Source organism: Scyliorhinus torazame, chromosome 15, assembly GCF_047496885.1.
Source record: "Scyliorhinus torazame isolate Kashiwa2021f chromosome 15, sScyTor2.1, whole genome shotgun sequence".
Lineage (NCBI taxonomy): Eukaryota > Metazoa > Chordata > Chondrichthyes > Carcharhiniformes > Scyliorhinidae > Scyliorhinus > Scyliorhinus torazame.
In genome coordinates, this window is record NC_092721.1 from 197,387,417 (window position 1) to 197,409,168 (window position 21,752).

General features: G+C 46.3%; 1 protein-coding gene across 4 annotated transcripts in view; it reads left to right on the plus strand.

Annotated features, from left to right (window-relative positions):
• The window catches only part of pak1 (p21 protein (Cdc42/Rac)-activated kinase 1), a 242,206-nt gene that overhangs the window by 213,018 nt on the left and 7,436 nt on the right, over positions 1–21,752 (plus strand). For all 4 annotated transcript variants that reach the window (XM_072477377.1, XM_072477375.1, XM_072477376.1 and 1 more), the window contains 2 exons: positions 1,044–1,161; positions 6,028–6,127. In XM_072477377.1, the coding sequence (XP_072333478.1) occupies positions 1,044–1,161; positions 6,028–6,127 (218 nt within the window). The remainder of the gene's footprint in view (positions 1–1,043; positions 1,162–6,027; positions 6,128–21,752) is intronic.

Below are 21,752 nucleotides of genomic sequence, written 5' to 3' on the forward strand. Positions count from 1 at the left end.
TGGTGGTCATAGTGAGTTGCTGACAGAAAAACAGAACATGTTGGAAACACCACAAGTGATTCCCATAGCATCTGTGCAGAGAGAAACAGAGCTGACATTTAAGGTCAGTAAGCTTTCACCAGAACGAACAAACAGATACAAGGAAAAGGTGGGGGACAGAAAAATAACTGAAGTGAGAGGTCTGTGATTGGGTGGAAGGCAGAAGTGATTAAATGGTAAATGTGATTGTGTGAGAAGAAGGTCTTGTGGCACGATGAGGAACGTCCCGAGCTCAGGGTTCAAGTCCCATTTCAGGACTTCTTGGGGCCTGTTACCTGAAGGAGGAGGGCAATCGTGCTATATAAAAGGAGATGATAACGGGACCAATGTTGCTATATTTGCTTAAAAGCTGATCATCTCTAACAACCTTCAGTTCTGGGCGGCATGGTGGTGTAGTGGTTAGCATTGCTGCCTACGACGCTGCGGACCCAGGTTCGATCCCGGCCTGTGTGGAGTTCAGACATTCTCCCTGTGTCTGCGTGGGTTTCACCCCCACAACCCAAAGATGTGCAGGTTAGGTGGATTGGCCACACTAAATTGCCCTTTAATTGAAAAAAATTAATCGGGTCCGCAAAATTTTTTTTTTTTTTTTTTTTTTTAAATTATTTCAGAATTACTTGTGTCTGCCTCTAGACAAGCTTTTGGGGAAGTTTTGTGTCGTAACAATATGTACACTCCCAGTATTATTCGCAGAAGTGCTTTGGTGCAGTGAGGATCATCAGTGATAAATTAGATTGCTACTTTATTCACGCCTTGAGGAATGTCAGGGTTGCCCGTCAATATCCAGCATTGATCCTGCCGGTACTCTTAAATTTATAAAATAAAAACATCCTTCAGTTCTGATAAAAGGTCGTCAACTTGAAATGTTAACTATCGCTTTTCAGATGCTGCCAGACCTGCTGAATGATTCCCACATGATGTGCTTTTCTTTGCATCTTTATCAATAAAATGGCTGTGTCTTCATGCAAATTTTGGGCCATTCACTTAGTTTTTCTTCCTGCTAGTTATCTCGTAGGGGATGAATTATGGGTGGTTATGGAGTACCTGGCAGGAGGTTCACTGACTGACGTCGTCACGGAAACATGTATGGATGAAGGACAGATAGCAGCTGTGTGTAGAGAGGTGAGTCTTTCAGGCAAACGTGGAAGGACCTGCATTTATGTGGCACCTTTCCTGTCCTCAGGATGTCCCAAAGCGCTTCACGGCCATCATTGTACCTTTAAAATATGGTTGTCATTATAATCTTATGGAAATGGGAGGGGAGAAAAGAGACCAAGTATAAGACAATCTTAATTATAGAACCTAGTAGAATAGATGAGGCTGCTCATCCCATTCTGCCTGCCCTAAAGTCTGAGCCTGGCACATAACCCAGTCGGAAACATTTTGCTGTTTCCAAATGCTTGGGGATGAAAATATCCTGGAAGGACTAGGGTTAAATTGAAAGGCACTTTCCCGTTGCAGCACGAATCAATGTTGGTGAACCCAACAGTTTGATCTACATACCTGAAATGGAGTAGCTTTCACTAGGCTCGGCTCTGCCATGCCCCGTCCACATCTCTATCCCGGAGAGCCTCGGAAATCCCATAAAGGGGAGAATATCAAGTAAAAACGCGACCAAAAACCTGGAGTAAAACATCAAGAATATTTATGTTAAAAGCTGTTTTTAAAAAAAAAAAAAAAAAATTTTAAGCAAGAACCAGGAGAAAGTTGTGATGAGATTTAACAGGGGTTTTCATCGTAATGAGGATTAAAATATATATATGAGGGCAGAAGTGTTTGGTAATCAGTGGGCACAAATTTAAGTCAACTAGCAACGAAAATGAGGGGTGGTGAAGAGCTTTTTTTTTCAAGCCGTAAATTATCCTGAATGCGCCGGAAGGCACTGAAAACAGATTGAAGAGCAACTTTACAAAGGAAATTGGATAAAGTTGTGAACAAGATAAAGTGGGGGGGGGGGGGCACACAAACGAGCCACGGGACAAAAGGAAAGGAGGGATTGGGGGGAGGGAAGGGGGGGAAACGGGAGAGAAAACAAGAGGTACAAGGGGCAAAGCCGCAGAGGACGGGTCTGAAGTCCAAACTGAACTGTAAATAGACAGCTGTAAATATGTGCTCCGGCCATACAGGGGCTTGTAACAGATGTAGGATGACTAAAGGGGGCCCATGGCCACAGGGCGAGGGAAGACAATTGCCTGTAAATATATGTGCTGATCTCTGTTTGTCTTTTTTGATTTTCCTTTTTGGTGCGGTTTTGTAAAGTGTAACTTATAAATTGTGAAATACAAGATGTGACCCCAATAAAAACACTTCTTTAAAAAAAAGAGATGTGAAGAAGAAAAATTTCCGAGGCCATTTAGAAAGAGCAGGGCGATTGCAACCAATTTCTTCAAATAGCCCGTATTGATATGATGGGCTGAATGGCCTCCTTCTGAGCGCCTGTGATTCTGACCTGAATGGATGATCACGATTATTATTACAGTTCACTACTTTTATCAACTTCAACATCAGCGTGCTATTTAAAGTTAGTCTTTTGTTTACAAGAATGGTTAAAATTAAAACTGGAGGACCTTTTGCCTATTGTCGCTGCCACAATGGTGGTTAGATTTCATAGAACATACAGTGCAGAAGGAGGCCATTCGGCCCATCACGTCTGCACCGACCCACTTAAGCCCTCACTTCCACCCTATCCCCTTAACCCAATAACCCCACCTAACCTTTTTGGACACTAAGGGCAATTTATCATGGCCAATCCACTTAACCTGCACGTCTTTGGACTGTGGGAGAAAACCGGAGCACCCGGAGGAAACCCATGCAGAGACCGCACAGACAGTGACCCAGAGGGGAATCAAACCTGGGACCCTGGGGCTGTGAAGTCACAGTGCTAACCACTGTGCTACCGTGCTGCCCCAAAGGTGAAAGGTCTTGGGAGAATATGCATAAGGGAACAATTGAGATTTTGCTTTCAGTAAACAGTGGCTTGTTGAGTGACCTGGAGCTGCTTTTCATTGACAACTTGAGCTTTCAGGGGCAGCTAACAGTGAGATGAGCTGTGTCAGTTCCCTGGCTGAGTGCCCAGCTAGGAATTCCAGGGACTGGAATTTACTCTAGTATAAAGGATAGAGTCCTCACAGTAAGACCCGAAGATAATGCAGATCTCTTCATATACAGAAAACCTGAATTGCATCCCCTTTTTCCTTTTCCTTCAGTAAACTGGGCCCAGTGTTGACAAACCACTTGGGACCCAGATGAGGAAACATTTCTTCATGCAAGAGGTTATGAGTGTTTGCAATTCCCTACCCCCGAGGATTGTGGCTGTACCATCGTTCAGTATATTCATAGACTGAGCTAGACAGACTTTTGGGGCCAGTGATTTTGAAAGGAAATTGGATGAGCACGTGAGGGAAATAAGCTTGCAGGGCTGTGGGGATAGAGCAGGAGAATGGGGCTGAAAGGATTGGTCTACAGAAAGCTGGCATGGACTTGATGGACTGAGTGGCCTCATCCTGTGCAGTAATGACTGAATGAACTTGTTGTATCTGTCCAATTCAGATACTTCAACCAGCTCTTTAATGAAAGTTTACCACGGTGTCTTTATTTATGAGTAGAACAAAGTAGGACACAGATATAATGCAACACACTTTATAAAATATAGTTAACCCATAAATTACCCACTATACATACAAGAAACACTCAGGATTCAACTATACTTCCCACAAAGGTGATTTGGTAAGCGGCAGATCCGACCCCTGTGTCCCTCTGATTCATTTTAGTAAAGGTGATTCTTGCTGGCTGTTCCTTACTTGCTTCCTTCCTTCTGGTCTGGTCAAGGTCACCTCACACACCAAGCTTCGAGTCTTTGCTTCGACCCTTTTGCCTCGACTCTTGCTTTGTCTTAGCTTTCAGTGCTTTCTCCCTAGATGTCTGGAATGCCTATTTTTTTTATTCCCCTGTCGCCACCCACCTCCGTACTTCACCTGCCCTTGGCCTTCGGCCAATGGAGTCTCAGGAGGCAGGGTGTCATTGCCCAATGGTCTGGTTGATGACCTGTTGACAGGGCACCTGAGCCCACCCTGGGAGGAGCAATGATTGCTTGATGGGTTATCGGGAACTGTGGACAATAGGCCAACGCATCTTAAGTAGGTGCGATTATCACTTGATGGGACAGCCAGAACTGTGAACAATAGGCCAGTGAATCTCAAGTAGCAATGATAATTACTTAATGGGTTATTCAGCGACTGCTTTAGACAGGCCCCGGCAGCTTGTCTGAGTTCTGTATATTCTGGTTCTGCAGACTGGTTTTTAAAGTGCCCAATTCTTTAAGATATCCAATTTAATCTGCCTTAAAACTAGGCCCTGATTATTACTACAAACTGGTTGAATAGGGCACAGGTTTGAGGGGTTGAATGTTACTCCTGTTCCTATGTCCCAAAACAAATCTGTGAGAGGTGGAAATGGAGCTGAGTAGATACCTCGAGTAAGAGCTAGCAGACTGTGTGTCAAACAGCCTGGACATCTACTTATTTTGTAAAGACTAATCTGACTGCCACCCCTCCACACCCCACTCAATAAATTATAAATTTCTTACAATGTATATCTGATTTTAAAATATATTTATCTCAGTTTTTCTATCTATGTTCTGATAATTTCAATGAACACTTGACTTCTCTCATTCAGCACACTCCGCATAATGCTGAGGAACTGTTAGAGTTCATCAATTTCAATTTGTGAAAGTTGGCAAATGGACTGTCTTCTGTCATTACGCTGTAAAATGAGAAGGATTTTTATAAAATAAAAACAGCACTGAAATAACTGGGCAGCGCTGCCAACAAGTAATTCATCGAGACCAAACTGTCTGTAAATAGAAGCCTTGTATTATGTGTGAGAACATTCAGCCTGACCTCAGCACAGATGCTGGGTATGTTTTTTAAATAAATTTAGAGTACCCAATTATTTTTTTTCCAATTAAGGGGCAATTTAGCGTGCCCACTCCACATACCCTGCACATCTTTGGGTTGTGGGGGTGAGACCCACGCAGACATGGGGAGAATGTGCCAACTCCACACAGACAGTGACCCAGGGCCGGGATTCGAACCCAGGTCCTCAGCGCTGCAGTCCCAGTGCTTTGATGCCCGGTATGTTGCCACATACAAGAGAGAGCTATTCGAGTTGAAGAGAAATGGAGATTGAGCATTGAAGAATGGAATTGAATAACTCACTGTCTCTGGATTATCCAGAAAGCTGCTTTAGAAACTGGAAATAATTGATGTAGTCATAGAGTTTTACAGCACAGAATGGGGCCCTTCGGCCCATCGTGTCTGCGCTGGTCATCAAGCGTCTATCTATCCTAATCCCATTTTCCAGCACTTGGTCTGTAGGCTTGTATGCCCTCGTGTTTCAAGTGCTCATGTAAATGCTTTTTCTGTGAGGTTTCCTGCCTTTAACCACCCAGTCAGGCAGCGAGTTCCAGACTCCCACCACCCTCTGGGCCCTGTTGGGTTTTGATGGTCTCAACTTGGATGTGACATTTTCTGGGAAAGGGGAGGCCATTGCTGCTGCCTAGCCCCTTCCTTCTCCATTCCACTGCCATCTTGGGGCTGGTTTAGCACAGTGGGCTAAATTGCTGACTTGTAATGCAGAACCAGGCCAGCAGCGCGGGTTCAATTCCCGTACCGGCCTCCCTGAACAGGCGCCGGAATGTGGCGACTCGGGGCTTTTCACGGTAACTTCATTGAAACCTACTTGTGACAATAAGCGATTATTATTATTATCTTCGTCTCTCGCTGACCCACCGACTTTCTTTCTTGTCTTAAAAAATGAGTTACTCTGGATTGTGTTTTGTTTATCTGCAATTGAAGCAGCTGATGGAATAAGTGAAAATAAACAAAAATATTGGGGTTTAGGCGCAGTATCCACTGTTGCTGTCTGGTCTGGGATCGTAAAATGGGCCTGTTCTTTTTACAGTCGTTTCTCTCTTTTTGTTTTTTCTAGTGTTTACAAGCACTGGAGTTCCTACATTCAAACCAGGTCATTCACAGGGACATAAAGAGTGACAATATCCTACTGGGAATGGATGGCTCCGTCAAGCTAAGTATGTATTTAAATTCTCAAAGCTTTTTTTAAAATTTGATTAAAAAATGAAGTACAGTGAAAAGTATTTCTCTGCGGCCAAGGAAACGTACACAGTTGACAAAAAAGAATAGTTGATCGTTACAGTGAATGCGAAAAAGTACACAGTACATCGACAAGAGCCAAACATAGCAAATATGACATGAGCAAGAGCAGCATAGGGCATCGTGAGTAGTGTCTTACAGGGAACAGATCAGTCCGAGGGAGAGTCATTGAGGAGTCTAGTAGACGTGTAGAAGAAGCAGTTCCTAAGTCTGGATGTGCGGGTCTTCAGGGTCTTTGTATCTTCTGCCTGATGGAAGGGTCTGGAAGAGGGCAAAACCTGGGTGCGAGGGGTCTCTGACAATGCTGTCTGCCTTCCTGAGGCAGCGGGAGATGTAGAGAGAATCAATGTGAGGGTGGCAAGCATGCGTGATGCGTTGAGTTCACCACACTCTGTAGTTTCTTGCAATTTTGGGCCCTGCAGTTGCCATACCAAGCTGTGATGCAGCCGGATAGGATGCTCTCTATCGCACATCTGTAGAAGTTTGTGAGAGTCGATGCAGACATGCCGAATTTCTTTAGCTTCCGTAGAAAGTAGAGACGTTGTTGGGCTTTCTTGACTGTTGCATCAACGTGAGTGGATCTGTTGTTAATGGTGACCCCTAGGAACCTAAACCTATCGACCATCTCCACTTCGGAGCCATTGATATAGACCGGGGGTCGTGCTATGCTTCCTGAAGTCGATGATCACTTCCTTGGTTTTGCTGACAAAACCCAGGCCACATAACTGCAATGGTATTTTTGCTCCATTGTAACAGTTGAAATGTCTCACTGTGAACAGAGGCCCGGAGATCAGTTTGTGTTTAGAAGGCAGAATTTATCCAATGTTTGGATCTGTTAAAATTCTTTTAACACAGGACAGTTGCTGAGTGTCTGTTTTAACTATGGCTGGAGAGTCTAAAACTAGGGGGTCATAGTTTCAGCATAAGGGGTCAGTCATTTAGGACTGAGATGAGGAGAGATCTTTCTTGGTGAAGAGACTGGTCTTTCTAAGGTCACACTTTGCAGTGAATCCATGCCTTCCACTGTGCTGCATTGACTGCCCGACTCAATGACCGTGGTACAGAAGTTGGATCCCGCTAATTCTCAGTAAGGCAAACTACTTGGTGAATGACACTTCAGAATTCTCCCTCCCTCCCTCTAGAGAAGCATTGATTTCCTGCATTTTGGTGCAGTCGTTATATAGGAGAGTACTTGCAGGCGCGGAGATGGGTTGAAGTGTGTATACTTCAACGCAAGAAGCATCAGGAATAAGGTGGGTGAACTTAAGGCATGGATTGGTACTTGGGACTACGATGTGGTGGCCATCACGGAAACTTGGATAGAAGAGGGGCAGAAATGGTTGTTGGAGGTACCTGGTTATAGATGTTTCAATAAGATTAGGGAGGGTGGTAAAAGAGGTGGGGGGGTGGTATTGTTAATTAGAGATAGTATAACAGCTGCAGAAAGGCAGTTCGAGGAGTATCAGCCAACTGAGGTAGTATGGGTTGAAGTCAGAAAAAGGAAAGGAGCAGTCACCTTGTTAGGAGTTTTCTATAGGCCCCCCAATAGTAGCAGAGATGTGGAGGAACAGATTGGGAAATAGATTTTGGAAAGGTGCAGAAGTCACAGGGTAGTAGTCATGGATGACTTTAACTTCCCAAACATTGAGTGGAAACTCTTTAGATCAAATAGTTTGGATGGGGGGTGGTGTTTGTGCAGTGTGTCCAGGAAGCTTTTCTAACACAGTATGTAGATTGTCCGACCAGAGGAGGGGCAATATTGGATTTAGTACTTGGTAATGAACCAGGGCAAGTGATAGATTGTTAGTGGGGGAGCATTTTGGCGATGGTGACCACAATTCTGTGACTTTCACTTTCGTAATGGAGAGGGATAGGTGCGTGCAACAGGGCAAGGTTTACAATTGGGGGAAGGGTAAATACAATGTTGTCAGACAAGAATTGAAGTGCATAAGTTGGGAACATAGGCTGTCAGGGAAGGACACAAGTGAAATGTGGAACTTGTTCAAGGAACAGGTGCTACGTGTCCTTGATATGTATGTCCCTGTCAGGCAAGGAAGAGATGGTCGAGTGAGGGAACTATGGTTGACAAGAGAGGTTTGAATGTCTTGTTAAGAGGAAAAAGGAGACTTGTGTAAGGCTGAGGAAACAAGGTTCAGACAGGGCGTTGAAGGGATACAAGATAGCCAGGAGGGAACTGAAGAAAGGGATTAGGAGAGCTAAGAGAGGGCATGAACAATCTTTGGCGGGTAGGATCAAGGAAAACCCCAAGGCCTTTTACACATATGTGAGAAATATGAGAATGACTAGAGCGAGGGTAGGTCCGATCAAGGACAGTAGCGGGAGATTGTGTATTGGGTCTGAAGAGATAGGAGAGGTCTTGAACGAGTACTTTTCTTCTGTATTTACAAATGAGAGGGGCGATATTGTTGGAGAGGACAGTGTGAAACAGACTGGTAAGCTCGAGGAAATACTTGTTAGGAAGGAAGATGTGTTGGGCATTTTGAAAAACTTGAGGATAGACAAGTCCCCCGGGCCTGACGGGATATATCCAAGGATTCTATGGGAAGCAAGAGTTGAAATTGCAGAGCCGTTGGCAATGATCTTTTCGTCCTCACTGTCAACAGGGGTGGTACCAGGGGATTGGAGAGTGGCGAATGTCGTGCCCCTGTTCAAAAAACGGAATAGGGATAACCCTGGGAATTACAGGCCAGTTAGTCTTACTTCCGTGGTAGGCAGTCATGGAAAGGGTACTGAAGGATAGGATTTCTGAGCATCTGGAAAGACACTGCTTGATTAGGGATAGTCAGCACGGATTTGTGAGGGGGAGGTCTTGCCTTACAAGTCTTATTGAATTCTTTGAGGAGGTGACCAAGCATGTGGATGAAGGTAAAGTAGTGGATGTAGTGTACATGGATTTTTCCCCGGGTGGAACAAACCATTACAAGGGGACATAAATTTAAGGTGAATGGTGGAAGATATAGGGGGGATGTCAGGTAGGTTCTTTACCCAGAGAGTAGTGGGGGCATGGAATGCACTGCCTGTGGAAGTAGTTGAGTCGGAAACATTAGGGACTTTCAAGCAGCTATTGGATAGGTACATGGATTACGGTAAAATGATATAGTGTAGATTTATTTGTTCTTAAGGGCAGCATGGTAGCATTGTGGATAGCACAATTGCTTCACAGCTCCAGGGTCCCAGGTTCGATTCCGGCTTGGGTCACTGTCTGTGTCTGCACATCCTCCTCGTGTCTGCGTGGGTTTCCTCCGGGTGCTCCGGTTTCCTCCCACAGTCCAAAGATGTGCCGGTTAGGTGGATTGGCCATGATCAATTACCCTTCGTGTCCAAAATTGCCCTTAGTGTTGGGTGGAGGTGTTGACTTTGGGTAGGGTGCTCTTTCCAAGAGCCAGTGCAGACTCAATAGGCCGAATGGCCTCCTTCTGCACTGTAAATTCAATGATAATCTATGATTAATCTAGGACAAAGGTTCGGCACAACATCGTGGGCTGAAGGGCCTGTTCTGTGCTGTATTTTTCTATGTTCTATTACTGGACAGTAATCCAGTGGTCCAGGCGACTAATCCAGAGGATGAGAGTTCAAATCCACCTAAATTATTTTGAGAATTTGATTTCATTTTAATAATAATCAATAATCTTTATTATTGTCACAAGTAGGCTTACATTAACACTGCAATGAAGTTATTGTGAAAATCCCCTAGTCGCCACACTCCGGCGCCTATTTGGGTACAGGGAGGGAGAATTCAGAATGTCCAAATTACCGAACAAGCACATCTTTCGGGACTTGTGGGAGGAAACTGGAGGAAACCCACGCAGACACGGGGAGAACGTGCAGACTCCGCACAGAGAGCGACCCAAGCCGGGAATCGAACCTGGGACCCTGACGCTGTGAAGCAACAGTGCTATCAGTACAGGTGACCATGAAGCCAGCAAATTGGCATTTGAAAACCCAACTGGTTTAACTAATGTCCTTTTGTGGAAGAAACCCTACCATGCTTGCTGAGTCCCCACCAAGCTGGGTAACCCTACTCTCTTGGTGACCGAGGAATTCATTCAATTGCTTTAAAACTGCTGCCAGCATTTTGGGGGCACCTTCATCACGAACTTCGGAGCTTCAAGGAGGTCCACCACTGCCCATGGGAAGCTAGGGGTGCCAGAAATGTGCGCGTGAATTAGAAATGTCTTTGAAGTTACAAGAATAAGTATACACTCTTGTTTGTGACGACTTTGAGCTCCCGTTCAGTAAGCTTCTGCACGCCCCCTCCATTTTCAAGCATATTCAGATTTCAGTGAAGCAGCAATGAAAGAGTGCTGTACAAGCAGCCATACAGGAAAGCCTGTGTGTTGTCAGATGAATTTAGAACCAATACTATTTGATGTTCAGACCTGTGTTTCCCTATGTAAGTATGCAGTAAAAAATTTGATTTTACACTGTGCAATCTGCAGTTGTGACAGCAGATGGCGCTTTTACCATTCCTGTTATAAAATCTTCGCTGCACCAACACATTGACTCAGATCTAATGATCCTCACACTCTCCTTACCTGACAGTGTTCACCCCCCCATCACGATTATCCCTTCATCCCAGCGTTCAAACACTTCCACCAACCCCGATTTTTTTTTTTTTTTTCTCTTTCTCCCCCCCTCCCCTCGCCCTCTGACAGTGCTCAGCCCCTCCATTACCCTGACAATTTTATTTTCCCAATTAAGGGGCAGTTAGCATGGCCAATCCACCTACACTGCACATCTTTGGGTTGTGGGTGTGAGACCCACGCAGACAGGGGGAAGAATGTGCAAACTCCACACTGGCAGTGACCTGGAGCCGGGATTGAACCTGGGTCCTCCGTGCCGTGAGGCAGCAGTGCTAACCACTGCGACACCGTGCTGCCCTACCCCGACAGTGCTAACCACCCTCTCCTTCCCCACCCTGAACCATGCTCAATCCCCCTCCGCAGGCACTCCCTGACAATGTCGAATGAGCAGGGTTAGTTGCCTGGGGGTGGTGAGCGTCGTTGGAAAGGACGGATGCGCATTGGGACTTTCTCATGGTCCTGAGGGGAAACAGCAACTTGGGTTGAATCTTTTTCTGCTTCCTATTTGGGAAGATTCAGGCCTGCTCCAGCTTTGGATTGTGTCCCGTTTATATTTGGTGCTTAATTATGTAACACTGTCAATCACTGGAGTGGTTAAAATAATCCACTCTACACAAAATTTTCAGTGGTCATTGTGAAGGTTGCTTTGTAAATGCAGTTCCTTCTTAGAACTGCTGAACAATATTAATGTGCATTTTCCAACAGTTGGTAGCAGGAGGGGAAACAATGGATTATTATTTTTCCCTCCCACCATCCTAAGAATACTTGCAGGGCGGGGGGGCCAGAATGTAAAGTACTGTTGCCCCCTCTTTTCCTTGAAGGTTTATAACTGCCACATCGCACAAATTACACAAGACGGAAAGTATTCACGTCAAGACTCTTCATTTGTACTAATATGTCACGTAGACTTTAAACACAATAAATGTCACAGATTATTTTACCGCACACTCTCTTTAACTCAGTGCATGTCACACAGATACTTGATAAACATTACTCACCTCATGACTCAACTCACGAATCAAACTCCAGCATCACCCTAGCAGAACAGCTGGCCGGGCTCTTTTACGTGGGTTCTACACTGGTCTCCAGAGGACCTGATTTAGGGTTGTTCTCTGCGATGGGTGTTCCAGAAGTTTTGCTCCTTGGGCTTCGATCTCCCGTACCTTTACACCATTTCCCCTTCTGGAATGTTTGATGACATGTGTAAGACACTCATGTGGCTGAGGTTATTCTTCCAATCTGGTAGACACATCTGTTTCATGGTTCCCTATGTATTTTCCACCTTATCACCCCTTTGCAAACACAAAGGTCAGGTAACCTCTTGCTCAGGGTCAAATGTCAGCGGTTATCGAGTTCCAACGCCATTTCCCCCTTTTCACTACGAAGTTGCTATCTTTTGCTTATGACCTTTCTTGTGCTTCACCACAGTCGGCCTTGTGCCTGGACTTCGCTGGTTTCCATCATTGTGCACTTTTTTGCTTTTTAGTTTGAGTCTGAATATTTTCTTCATTGACCAAATTTTCCAGCGTGCAATTTGGTTTGGCTACATTACTAACCCAGCTAGATCCTGAACTGGGAAGCGAGCATTGCATTTAAAAGCCAGGAAGGCTGAAGCTTATTCTGGGGCAGTCCTTACAGATCGGGGCTTTCTAGTTCTGTTTGGGAAATGTTTGTGTATATCCAATGCTGATTTAGTTACAAAATATTCCAGACAGGTGATTGGGTAACTTACAGGAATACAGTGTATTTACAGCAGAGAAACTGGCCATTTGCCGTGTTTCTATGCCCCACACCAGGCTCTTCCCCTAACCACATCAACATAGTCTTCCTTCCACTGAATGTTTGCTGATGCCAAATCAAATGTTTAAAAAAAAGTGTGAATTAAATGTGCAATCTCTGATTCTCAGTTAGGCCATCTAATCATGGCACGATAACATAGTGGTTAGCACTGTTGCTTCAGCGTGCCAGGGACAGGGTTCGATTCCCGGCTTGGGTCACTGTCTGTGCGGAGTCTGCACGTTCTCCCCATGTCTGCGTGGGTTTCCTCCGGGTGCTCCGGTTTCCTCCCACAAGTCCCGAAAGACGTGCTTGTGAGGTGAATTGGACATTCTGAATTCTCCCTCGTGTACCCGGACAGGTGCCGGAATGTGGTGCCTAGGGGATTTTCACAGTAACTTCATTGCAGTGTTAATGTAAGCCTACTTCTGACAATAAAGATTATTATTATGTCGAGGTAAATCAAGCACCCTAATGCTGTGGAATATTAACGTACTAGCTTATATAAATTTCACCCACTGATGTGTTAAGAGGTATTAGCCCATTTTAAATTAATATATTTAAAAATACAAGGCTGAATATTGACACAAGTGTGCCAGTCAGTAAATTAGAGGCAGAATGAGCCTCTTAACATGGTTTATCTTTCAGCAAACAGGGTTTATATGTGCACTACAGCAGTCTACAGAGTTTATTTTAGCAGCCTATACAAAACTGCAGAAAATTGAACTTGTGACAGAAACTCTGCGTTTATCCCAATATAATGCAGTGCGTGGAGGATAGTTATGAACAACAAATCGTATGCACAAAATCAATCCTGGTTGTTTACTGCAGTGCGATTAACAGGGGAATGAACCAACCATCTCCTTTCTGGCTGGGAATTGCAGTATTACGAGTATTCAGTTTAAAAATAAGATGTGCTGTGTAAATGTAACAAATAATCTATCGAGTGTCTGAGACAGGCCATAAATTTCCACCTATTTTGGGAGGAAGTGGCTGGTTTTATTTTCTCCTTTATTATTAGTGCTTGTCGCAGCATGTGTATATATAAATCAACGACAGCAAGCACAGGGCCTGCCTTAGGAGCTCATATCATAGCTCAAAATTAGAGGAAACAGACAGACAGACAGACAGACAGATGAGATGCATGACCCATACTTCTAGTGAAGTCATCACTGTTTTAATGTGGATACATTTTTTGAGGAGCCATTCATTTCAGTAAGATGGGATAGATGTGCCGTCGAGGGTTGGCCATACAGGGCATCAACAAGATGGGATGGGATGCGGCAAATAAATTTGCATTTACATCGTACTTGCAGGACAGAAACAGGTCATTAAACTCAACTAGTTTACGCCGGATCCCCCCGCACCCACACCTTTTTTCCATCCATCTTATCAACATATTTTGTTTTCTTCCTCGTGTTAGGTCGGCTTACGGGGATTGGGTGGAGGCATGGGTTTCAGTAAAATGCACTTTCCAAGGGCTGGTGCAGACTTATGGGCCGAATGGCCTCCTTCTGCATTATAAATTTCAAGGAGCAGGAGTAGGCCATTCGGCCCCTGCTCCGCCATTTAATAAGATCATGGCTGACCTGGTCATAACCTCAAATCTGCATCCTACCCCTGATACCCCACGATAACTTATGTTTCTTGCTTACCAAGAATCTTTCTACTTCTGCCTTAATACTATTGAAAGATTCTACTTCCACCGCCTTTTAAGAAAGAAAGACCCAGGACCCTCTGAGTGAAAAGAAATTGGCCACATCTCCGTTTTAAATGAGAGAATCTATATTCTTAAACAATTATCCCTAGTTCTAGTTTTCTCCCACAGGAACAGTGCCGAAAGAGGTCATTCAGTTCATCACGTTTACACTGACCCTCCAAAAGAGCATCCTACCCAAGCCCTATCCCTGTGACCATGCACATTGATCATGGCCAATCCACTTAACCTGCACATCTTTGGACTGTGGGTGGAAACCGGAGCACCCGGAGGAAAACCACACGATGTGCAAACTCCACATAGACAGTAACCCAAGGCCGGAATCGAACCTGGATCCCTGGCACTGTGAGGCAGCAGTGCTAACCACTGTGCTACCTACCATGGAGAGGAAACATACCTTTTACATTCACCCCCTCAGTATCTTGTATATTTTAATCAAGTCACCATTTACTTAAACTCCAGTGGATACAAGCCTTGCCTGTCCAACCTTTCCTCGTGAGACAAACCCACCCATTCCAGGTATTACATAGAACATACAGTGCAGAAGGAGGCCACCCGGCCCATCGAGTCTGCACCGACCCACATTAAGCCCTCACTTACACCCCATCCCCGCAACCCAATAACCCATCCTAACCTTTTTGGTCACTAAGGGCAATTTTTCATGGCCAGTCCACCTAACCTGCACGTCTTTGGACTGTGGGAGGAAACCGGAGCACCCGGAGGAAATCCACGCAGACACTGGGAGAACGTGCAGACTCCGCACAGACACAGTGACCCAGCGGGGAATCGAACCTGAGAGCCTGGCGTGTGAAGCCACAGTGCTAACCACTATGCTGCCCAATTATTACTCTGGTAAACCTTCTCTGAACTGCTTCCAATACATTTACATTCGTCCTTAAATGAGGAGACCGATAGTGTACACCAGAGGTTGGCACATTTGGTTCCGCGAAACCAAGACGGCCTGCGGCAGCCACCCAGGGGGTCCTTGGCATGATGGACACGTTTGAAAAATGCTACAGGGCTACTTGATGAATCAGAGGCTACTTTCTGGAGAAGCCAGCCACTGATTGGATGAGAGTAGACAACGGAGTGATGGGAGAGAGGGCCTCAGAACAGAACTTAGAGCAGTCGCCGGAGCTGGGGATTTGGTGTTGTGGGAGGGGGGGGTGCTGCTGAGCGTGTGTCTGTGAGAGGGGGGGGGGGGGGCTGAGCGTGTGTCAGAGAGAGGGGGGGCTGAACGTGTGTCTGAGAGGGGGGGCTGAGCGGGTGTGAGGGGGGATGAGCGGGTGTGAGGGGGGGCTGAGCGGGTGTGAGGGGGGGCTGAGCGTGTGTCTGAGAGGGGGGGCTGAGCGGGTGTGAGGGGGGGGTGAGGGGGGCTGAGCGGGTGTGAGGGGGGGCTGAGCGGGTGTGAGGGGGGGCTGAGCGGGTGTGAGGGGGGGCTGAGCGGGTGTGAGGGGGGCTGAGCGGGTGTGAGGGGGGGCTGAGCTGCTGTGTGGGGGGGGGCTGAGCGTGTGTAAGAGAGAGAGTGGGGTGAGCGTGTGTCTGAGAGGGGGGGCTGAGCGGGTGTGAGGGGGGCTGAGCGTGTGTGAGGGGGGGCTGAGCGGGTGTGAGGGGGGGCTGAGCGGGTGTGAGGGGGGGCTGAGCGGGTGTGGGGGGGGGCTGAGCGTGTGTAAGAGAGAGAGTGGGGTGAGCGTGTGGCTGAGGGGGGCTGAGGGGGTGCTGAGTGCATGTTGGTGAGAGAGGGGGAGTGAGTGCATGTCGGTGAGAAGAGGGGGTGCTGCGCATGTCTGTGAAGGGGTGGTGCTGAGTGCATGTATGTGAGAGAGGGGGTGCTGCGCATGTGTCTTGTGTGGGAGGGGGGGCTGAGTCTGTGTGAGAGAATGGGGTGTTTGTGTGTCTGTGAGACACTAGATCTGCACTTCACCCTTATTGATTTGTCATTGATTTATATCCCTTGATACCACTGGCGAATTAAAAAATGTCCATTGATTTAAGTCCTGGTCAATTATGGAAAGAAAATTTGAAAAGAAGCCTGACTTGATTATTTCAAGGCAATATTGACTGTAATTATTTTGTAAAATGAGAAGTTGGTGACCGAGACAGTGGGGTGAGATTCGGGATAATGTCTACACAATGAGGCAGGCTATGTGTGCTGACATCATCAGGGACCCCTGGTGTGTCCCACTTTCATTCTCCCGTGTGTGTGTACTCCTAATAAATCTGCCTACTGCAGAGGATAACAGAGCAGAATAGAATAATTAACCCGTGGGACCAATGCAGCCAAATCTCCACTGTTCTCTGTGGCCTGGCAGAACAAGAACTCGATGGAAAGGCCAAATTTTTGAGGGGAAATTAGGGACGGCCTGTATGTGCCGGCCTTGCCGGAGGTAACTACATCCTGTGGTTGAATTTTTGAAAAGAAATAGGACTGGCGAGATGAAGGTCTCCTGCTTACTCCCGACATGTCACTCGGACTTCTACAACAGGCATGTACCTTTAAAGAAAAACCCTAAAGTAATGTTTATTCTTGATGGTGATCATGTGTGGCACATAATAATAATCTTTATTAGAGTCACAAATAGGCATTTTACATCGATGGGTATAGAGTGATACGGCACTAGGAAGTGCTGAGGGTTTTGGCCAAGGGGGTATCATGACCGGTACCGGCTTGGAGGGCCGAATCGCCTGTTCCTCTGCTGTATTATTCTTTGTTCTCTGCTTGCATTAACACTGCAGTGAAGTTACTGTGAAAAGCCTTATTTTCTTGAATATGGTAGGTGGCAGAAAAACAAGCCTGTTTTTTTAGGATTTCACACTGAGCATCTGTTTGTTCTGGAGCATATCCAGTTAGCAATGTGTCGTGTGCCAGACTTGACAAAGTACAGATCCCGTGGCAGGCACAATGTCGATGTTTTGTCTGTTACAGTTTGAAGTATATGGCACCTCCCCAAGTCCCTTTTGCAAAGAGTGATGATAGAACCCTCCTGACTAGATTCTTTCCCCGAGTGCTTCCATTTGTGGACAAGACCAAAACTAGGATCCATGGAGATAAGACAGCCACTAATATATCCGATAAAGAATCCAAGAGAAAGTAACCAGAATGGGTGGAATGGAGAACTTGCTGCCACCTAGAGGAGCTGAGGCAAATAGTTTAGTTGCATTTAAGGTGAAAGTAGGCATGCACATCAAGGACAAAAAGAAGAAGGAGATGTAGATGGGTTAGGTGAAGCAAGGTGGGAGGACGCTTGTGTAGAATACGTTCACCCACTACCCACACCTCACCACCTATTTACAAAATGGGCATTTCCTTAAATGTTCCCATGCTCTTTCTTTGCCTCTGCTGACTCCATGCCCTGGCATCAGACCAAAGAACTGGGGCTGGATTCTCCAAAAATGGGGCTATGTCCCCACGCCGGTGTAAAAACGCAGGCGTCGCACTCCTGAGTTTCCTTGGGGAAAAAAATCTCGATTGTCTTACTTTCCGGAGGCTGGCAGGACCCAGAGTAACTCATGCAGCTTTGGCTGTGGATACGAGCCCTTGCACTTCCGGTTCCGGCCTCCAGCGGCTGTGCCGAGCGCCATGGCGGACTCGGACTGCAGACCAACATCAACAAAACTAGCCCCCCGCCCCCCGATCGGCTGCGCGCCCGAGGATCCTTCCTGCCCGGTTACTGCCCCAGCCGCCCATAAGGCAACCCCGGTGCTCGTTCCCCCTGGCCCCCACCAGGGCGACCGTGGACTGAGTCTACCCGAGGACTATTGACATCTGCCCACAACAGATGGCTTGAATAACCAGTGGAACCCAATGTAGAATTTACTTCAGTGTCCGTTTATTTTAAAACAACTTGCATTCATAAAACACCTTTAGACAACTGTAAAACCTCCCGAGGTACTGCACGGTACTGTTTCGGGCTAAATGTAACAATAAACCCCACAAAGCCGTGGGGCCAGGTGACCAAGGGGTAGGTTGAAGGGGTGCCTTAAAGATGGAGGAGAGAGAAGCTGAACAGTTTAGGGCGGAAACTTCAGAGTTTATAACCAAGGCATGGCCAGCAATTGTGGAGCACTGAAATTTGAGGATGCACAAGAGGCCACGATTGGGGAAAACAGGGAACTATACACCAGTGAGCTTAACGTCAGTAGTAGGAAAATTGCTGGAATCATTATCAAGGATTTCGTAGCACCGTATTTTGGAAAGCGGTGTTATATTAAGTAAGCATGGATTTACAAAAGGAAAGTAATACTTGACAAATTAACTAGACATAGGCAAAGATATCATAGAATTTACAGTGCAGAAGGATGCCATTCGGCCCATCGAGTCTGGACCGGCTCTTGGAAAGAGCACCCTACCAAAGGTCAACACCTCCACCCTATCCCCATAACCCAGTAACCCCACACAACACTAAGGACAATTTTGGACACTAAGGGCAATTTTATCATGGCCAATCCACCTAACCTGCACATCTTTGGACTGTGGGAGGAAACCGGAGCACCCGGAGGAAACCCACTCACACACGGGGAGGATATGCAGACTCCACACAGACAGTGACCCAAGCCGGAATCGAACCTGGGACCCTGGAGCTGTGAAGCAATTGTGCTATCCACAATGCTACCGTATGTTCTATAAACATAGAATTTACAGTGCAGATACAGGTGTTGCTCTTTTTAGCCTTAGTTTTATTAGCTCTGATTATGTCACCTTTGCTCACGTGTCGCCAGGTATCTTTCTGATACCGCCACGTGGTTCAAGCTCGAGTTATGATTAATAAGTCAGAACACCGCTTAGTAAGATTGAAATCAACGGTCATTTATTATGTACAGCAATTGATACTTACACAATAATCCTACTATCTATATCAAAACCTACCACTACTGGCCAATACTTAACTTTTGGGGATGGCCCACCAGGTCAGGGAAACGAATGGTTTATCGAATTGGATCTGGCCTGCGGGATTCAAAAGGCTGATACAGGTCGATGGCTAGGAATCTCTATCGGGTAGCGATCGCTGGAGTCAGACTTGCTGTTGCTGGTCGATGTTCTTGCGAAGGTTGCGAGCAGGAGAAGAAGGGAGAGAGAGCGAGATCTGAACTTGGCCCCTCAATTTATAGGGCCCAGGGGCTTCCCGCCTCTCGGGGCGGCCCTTGACCCTGAGTCCCAAGTGATTGGACTTGTTCCCAATCACTGGGTTCGATATGCTCCAAAAATGGGGTGATTCCTCGATCGGGGGGTGGTCGTTCACCTGTCTTTGTTTCGGCCACTGCAGGCGGCGAGAGGTCTGGCCCGACATTCAATTGCTAATATGTTGCAATTGTTCCCGGGGATAGCCGATTAAACTGCAGATGTCTGTGTTGATGTGCTGCTAATAGTCGTAGGTATCGATCTGGGCCGACTTCCCCAGAGCCGAATACGCTATTCTGTCTGCAGCTGTCTGTTTGTGTCCTGTTGGCTGCTTTTCCCATCAGCCTTTTCGGTTAGCCATTTTATATCGGGTTTTGGCCAAATTAATAGGGAATCAGCCATTTTAGGTGGCTACACAGGGCCATTCAACCCATTGAGTCTGCACCGGCCCTTGGAAAGAGCACCCCACTTAAGCCCCACAACCTATCCCCCTTTATCCCTGTAACCCAACGCAACCTGTTTTTTTTTTTTTTTGGACACTAAGGGCAATTTAGTATGGCCAATCCACCTAACCTGCACACCTTTGGACTGTGGGAGGAAACTGGAGCACCCGGAGGAAACCCACGCACACACTGGGAGAAGGTGCAGACTCCGCACAGACAGTGACCCAGGCGGCAATCGAACCTGGGACCCTGGAGCTGTGAAGCAACTGTGCTAACCACGATGCTACCGTACTGCCCCTAGAATTCTTTGAAGATGTAACTAGTAGAGTTGACCAGGAAGATCTGGTGGATATGGTTTATTTAAACTTTCAGTAGGCTTTCGACAAGGTCTCACATAGCAGATAAATATGTAAAGTTAAAGCGCATAGGATTACAGGTAGTGTCTTGAGATGGATAGAAATCCTGTTAGCAGACAGGTATCAAAAAGTTGGAATAAATGGGTCTTTTTCTGATTGGCAGGCAGTGACTATTGGGGCACCGCAGGGATCTGTTCACATTATATATTAATGATTTGGACAAGGGAATTAAATGTATAATCTCCAAACTTGCAGATAATATAAAGTTGGGTGGAAGGGTGAGCTGTGAGGAGGATGCAGAGATGCTTCAGCAGGATTTGGACAGGCTGAGTGAGTGGGCACATGCATGGCAGATGCAGCATAATGTGGATAAATGGGAGGTTATCCGCTTCGGTAGCAAAAATAGGAATGCAGATTATTATTTGAATGGGTGTAAATTGAGAGAGGTGGATACTCAGCGAGACCTTGGTAAACTCGTTCATCAGTCGCTGAAGGAACGCACGCAGGTACAGCAGGCAGTAAAGAAGGTAAATGGTATGTTGGCCTTCATGGCGAGATGATTTGAGTATAGGAATAGGGATGTTTTACTATAATTGTATAGGGCATAGGTGAGGCCACACATGGAGTATTGTGTGCAGTTTTGGTGACCTTGTCTGAAGAAGGATGCTCTTGCTCTAGAGGGAGAGCAGCAAAGGTTTGCCAAGCTGATTCCTGGGATGATGGGGCTGTCATATGCAGAGAGACTAAGGTTAGGATTATATTCATTGGAGTTTAGAAGAGCGAGAGGGGATAGAACAAAAAACAAAGAAATGTACAGCACAGGAACAGGCCCTCCAAACCCGTGCCGACCATGCTGCCCGTCTAAACTAAAATCTTCTACACTTCCGGTGTCCGTATCCCTCTATTCCCATCCTATTCATGTATTTGTCAAGATGCCCCTTAAAATGTCACTATCGTCCCTGCTTCCACCACCTCCTCTGGCAGCGCGTTCCAGGCACCCACTACCCTCTGTATAATAAAAAACTTGCCTCTTACATCTCCTCTAAACCTTGCCCCTCGCACCTTAAACCGATGCCCCCTAGTAATTGACCCCTCTACCCTGGGGAAAAGCCTCTGACTATCCACTCTGTCTATGCCCCTCATAATTTTGTAGAAATTTCTCATAGAAACTTACAAAATTCTCACAGGGTTAGACAGGGCCGATTCAGAAAGAAGAATGTTCCCGATGGTGGGGGAGTCCAGGACTAGGGGTCAAAGTTTGAAGACAAGGGGTAAACCTTTTAGAACTGAGGTGAGGAGAAATTTCTTCACCCAGAGAGTGGTGAATGTGTGGAATTCGCTACAACAGAAAGTAGTTGAGGCTACAACGTTGTGTAATTTCAAGAAGGGATTAGATATACCTCTTGGGGCTACAAGGATCAAGGGGTATGGGGGAGAAGGCGGGATCAGGGTATTAAACATGATGATCAGCCATGATCATAATGAATGGCGGAGCAGTCTTGAATGGCCTCTTTCTATTTTCTATGTT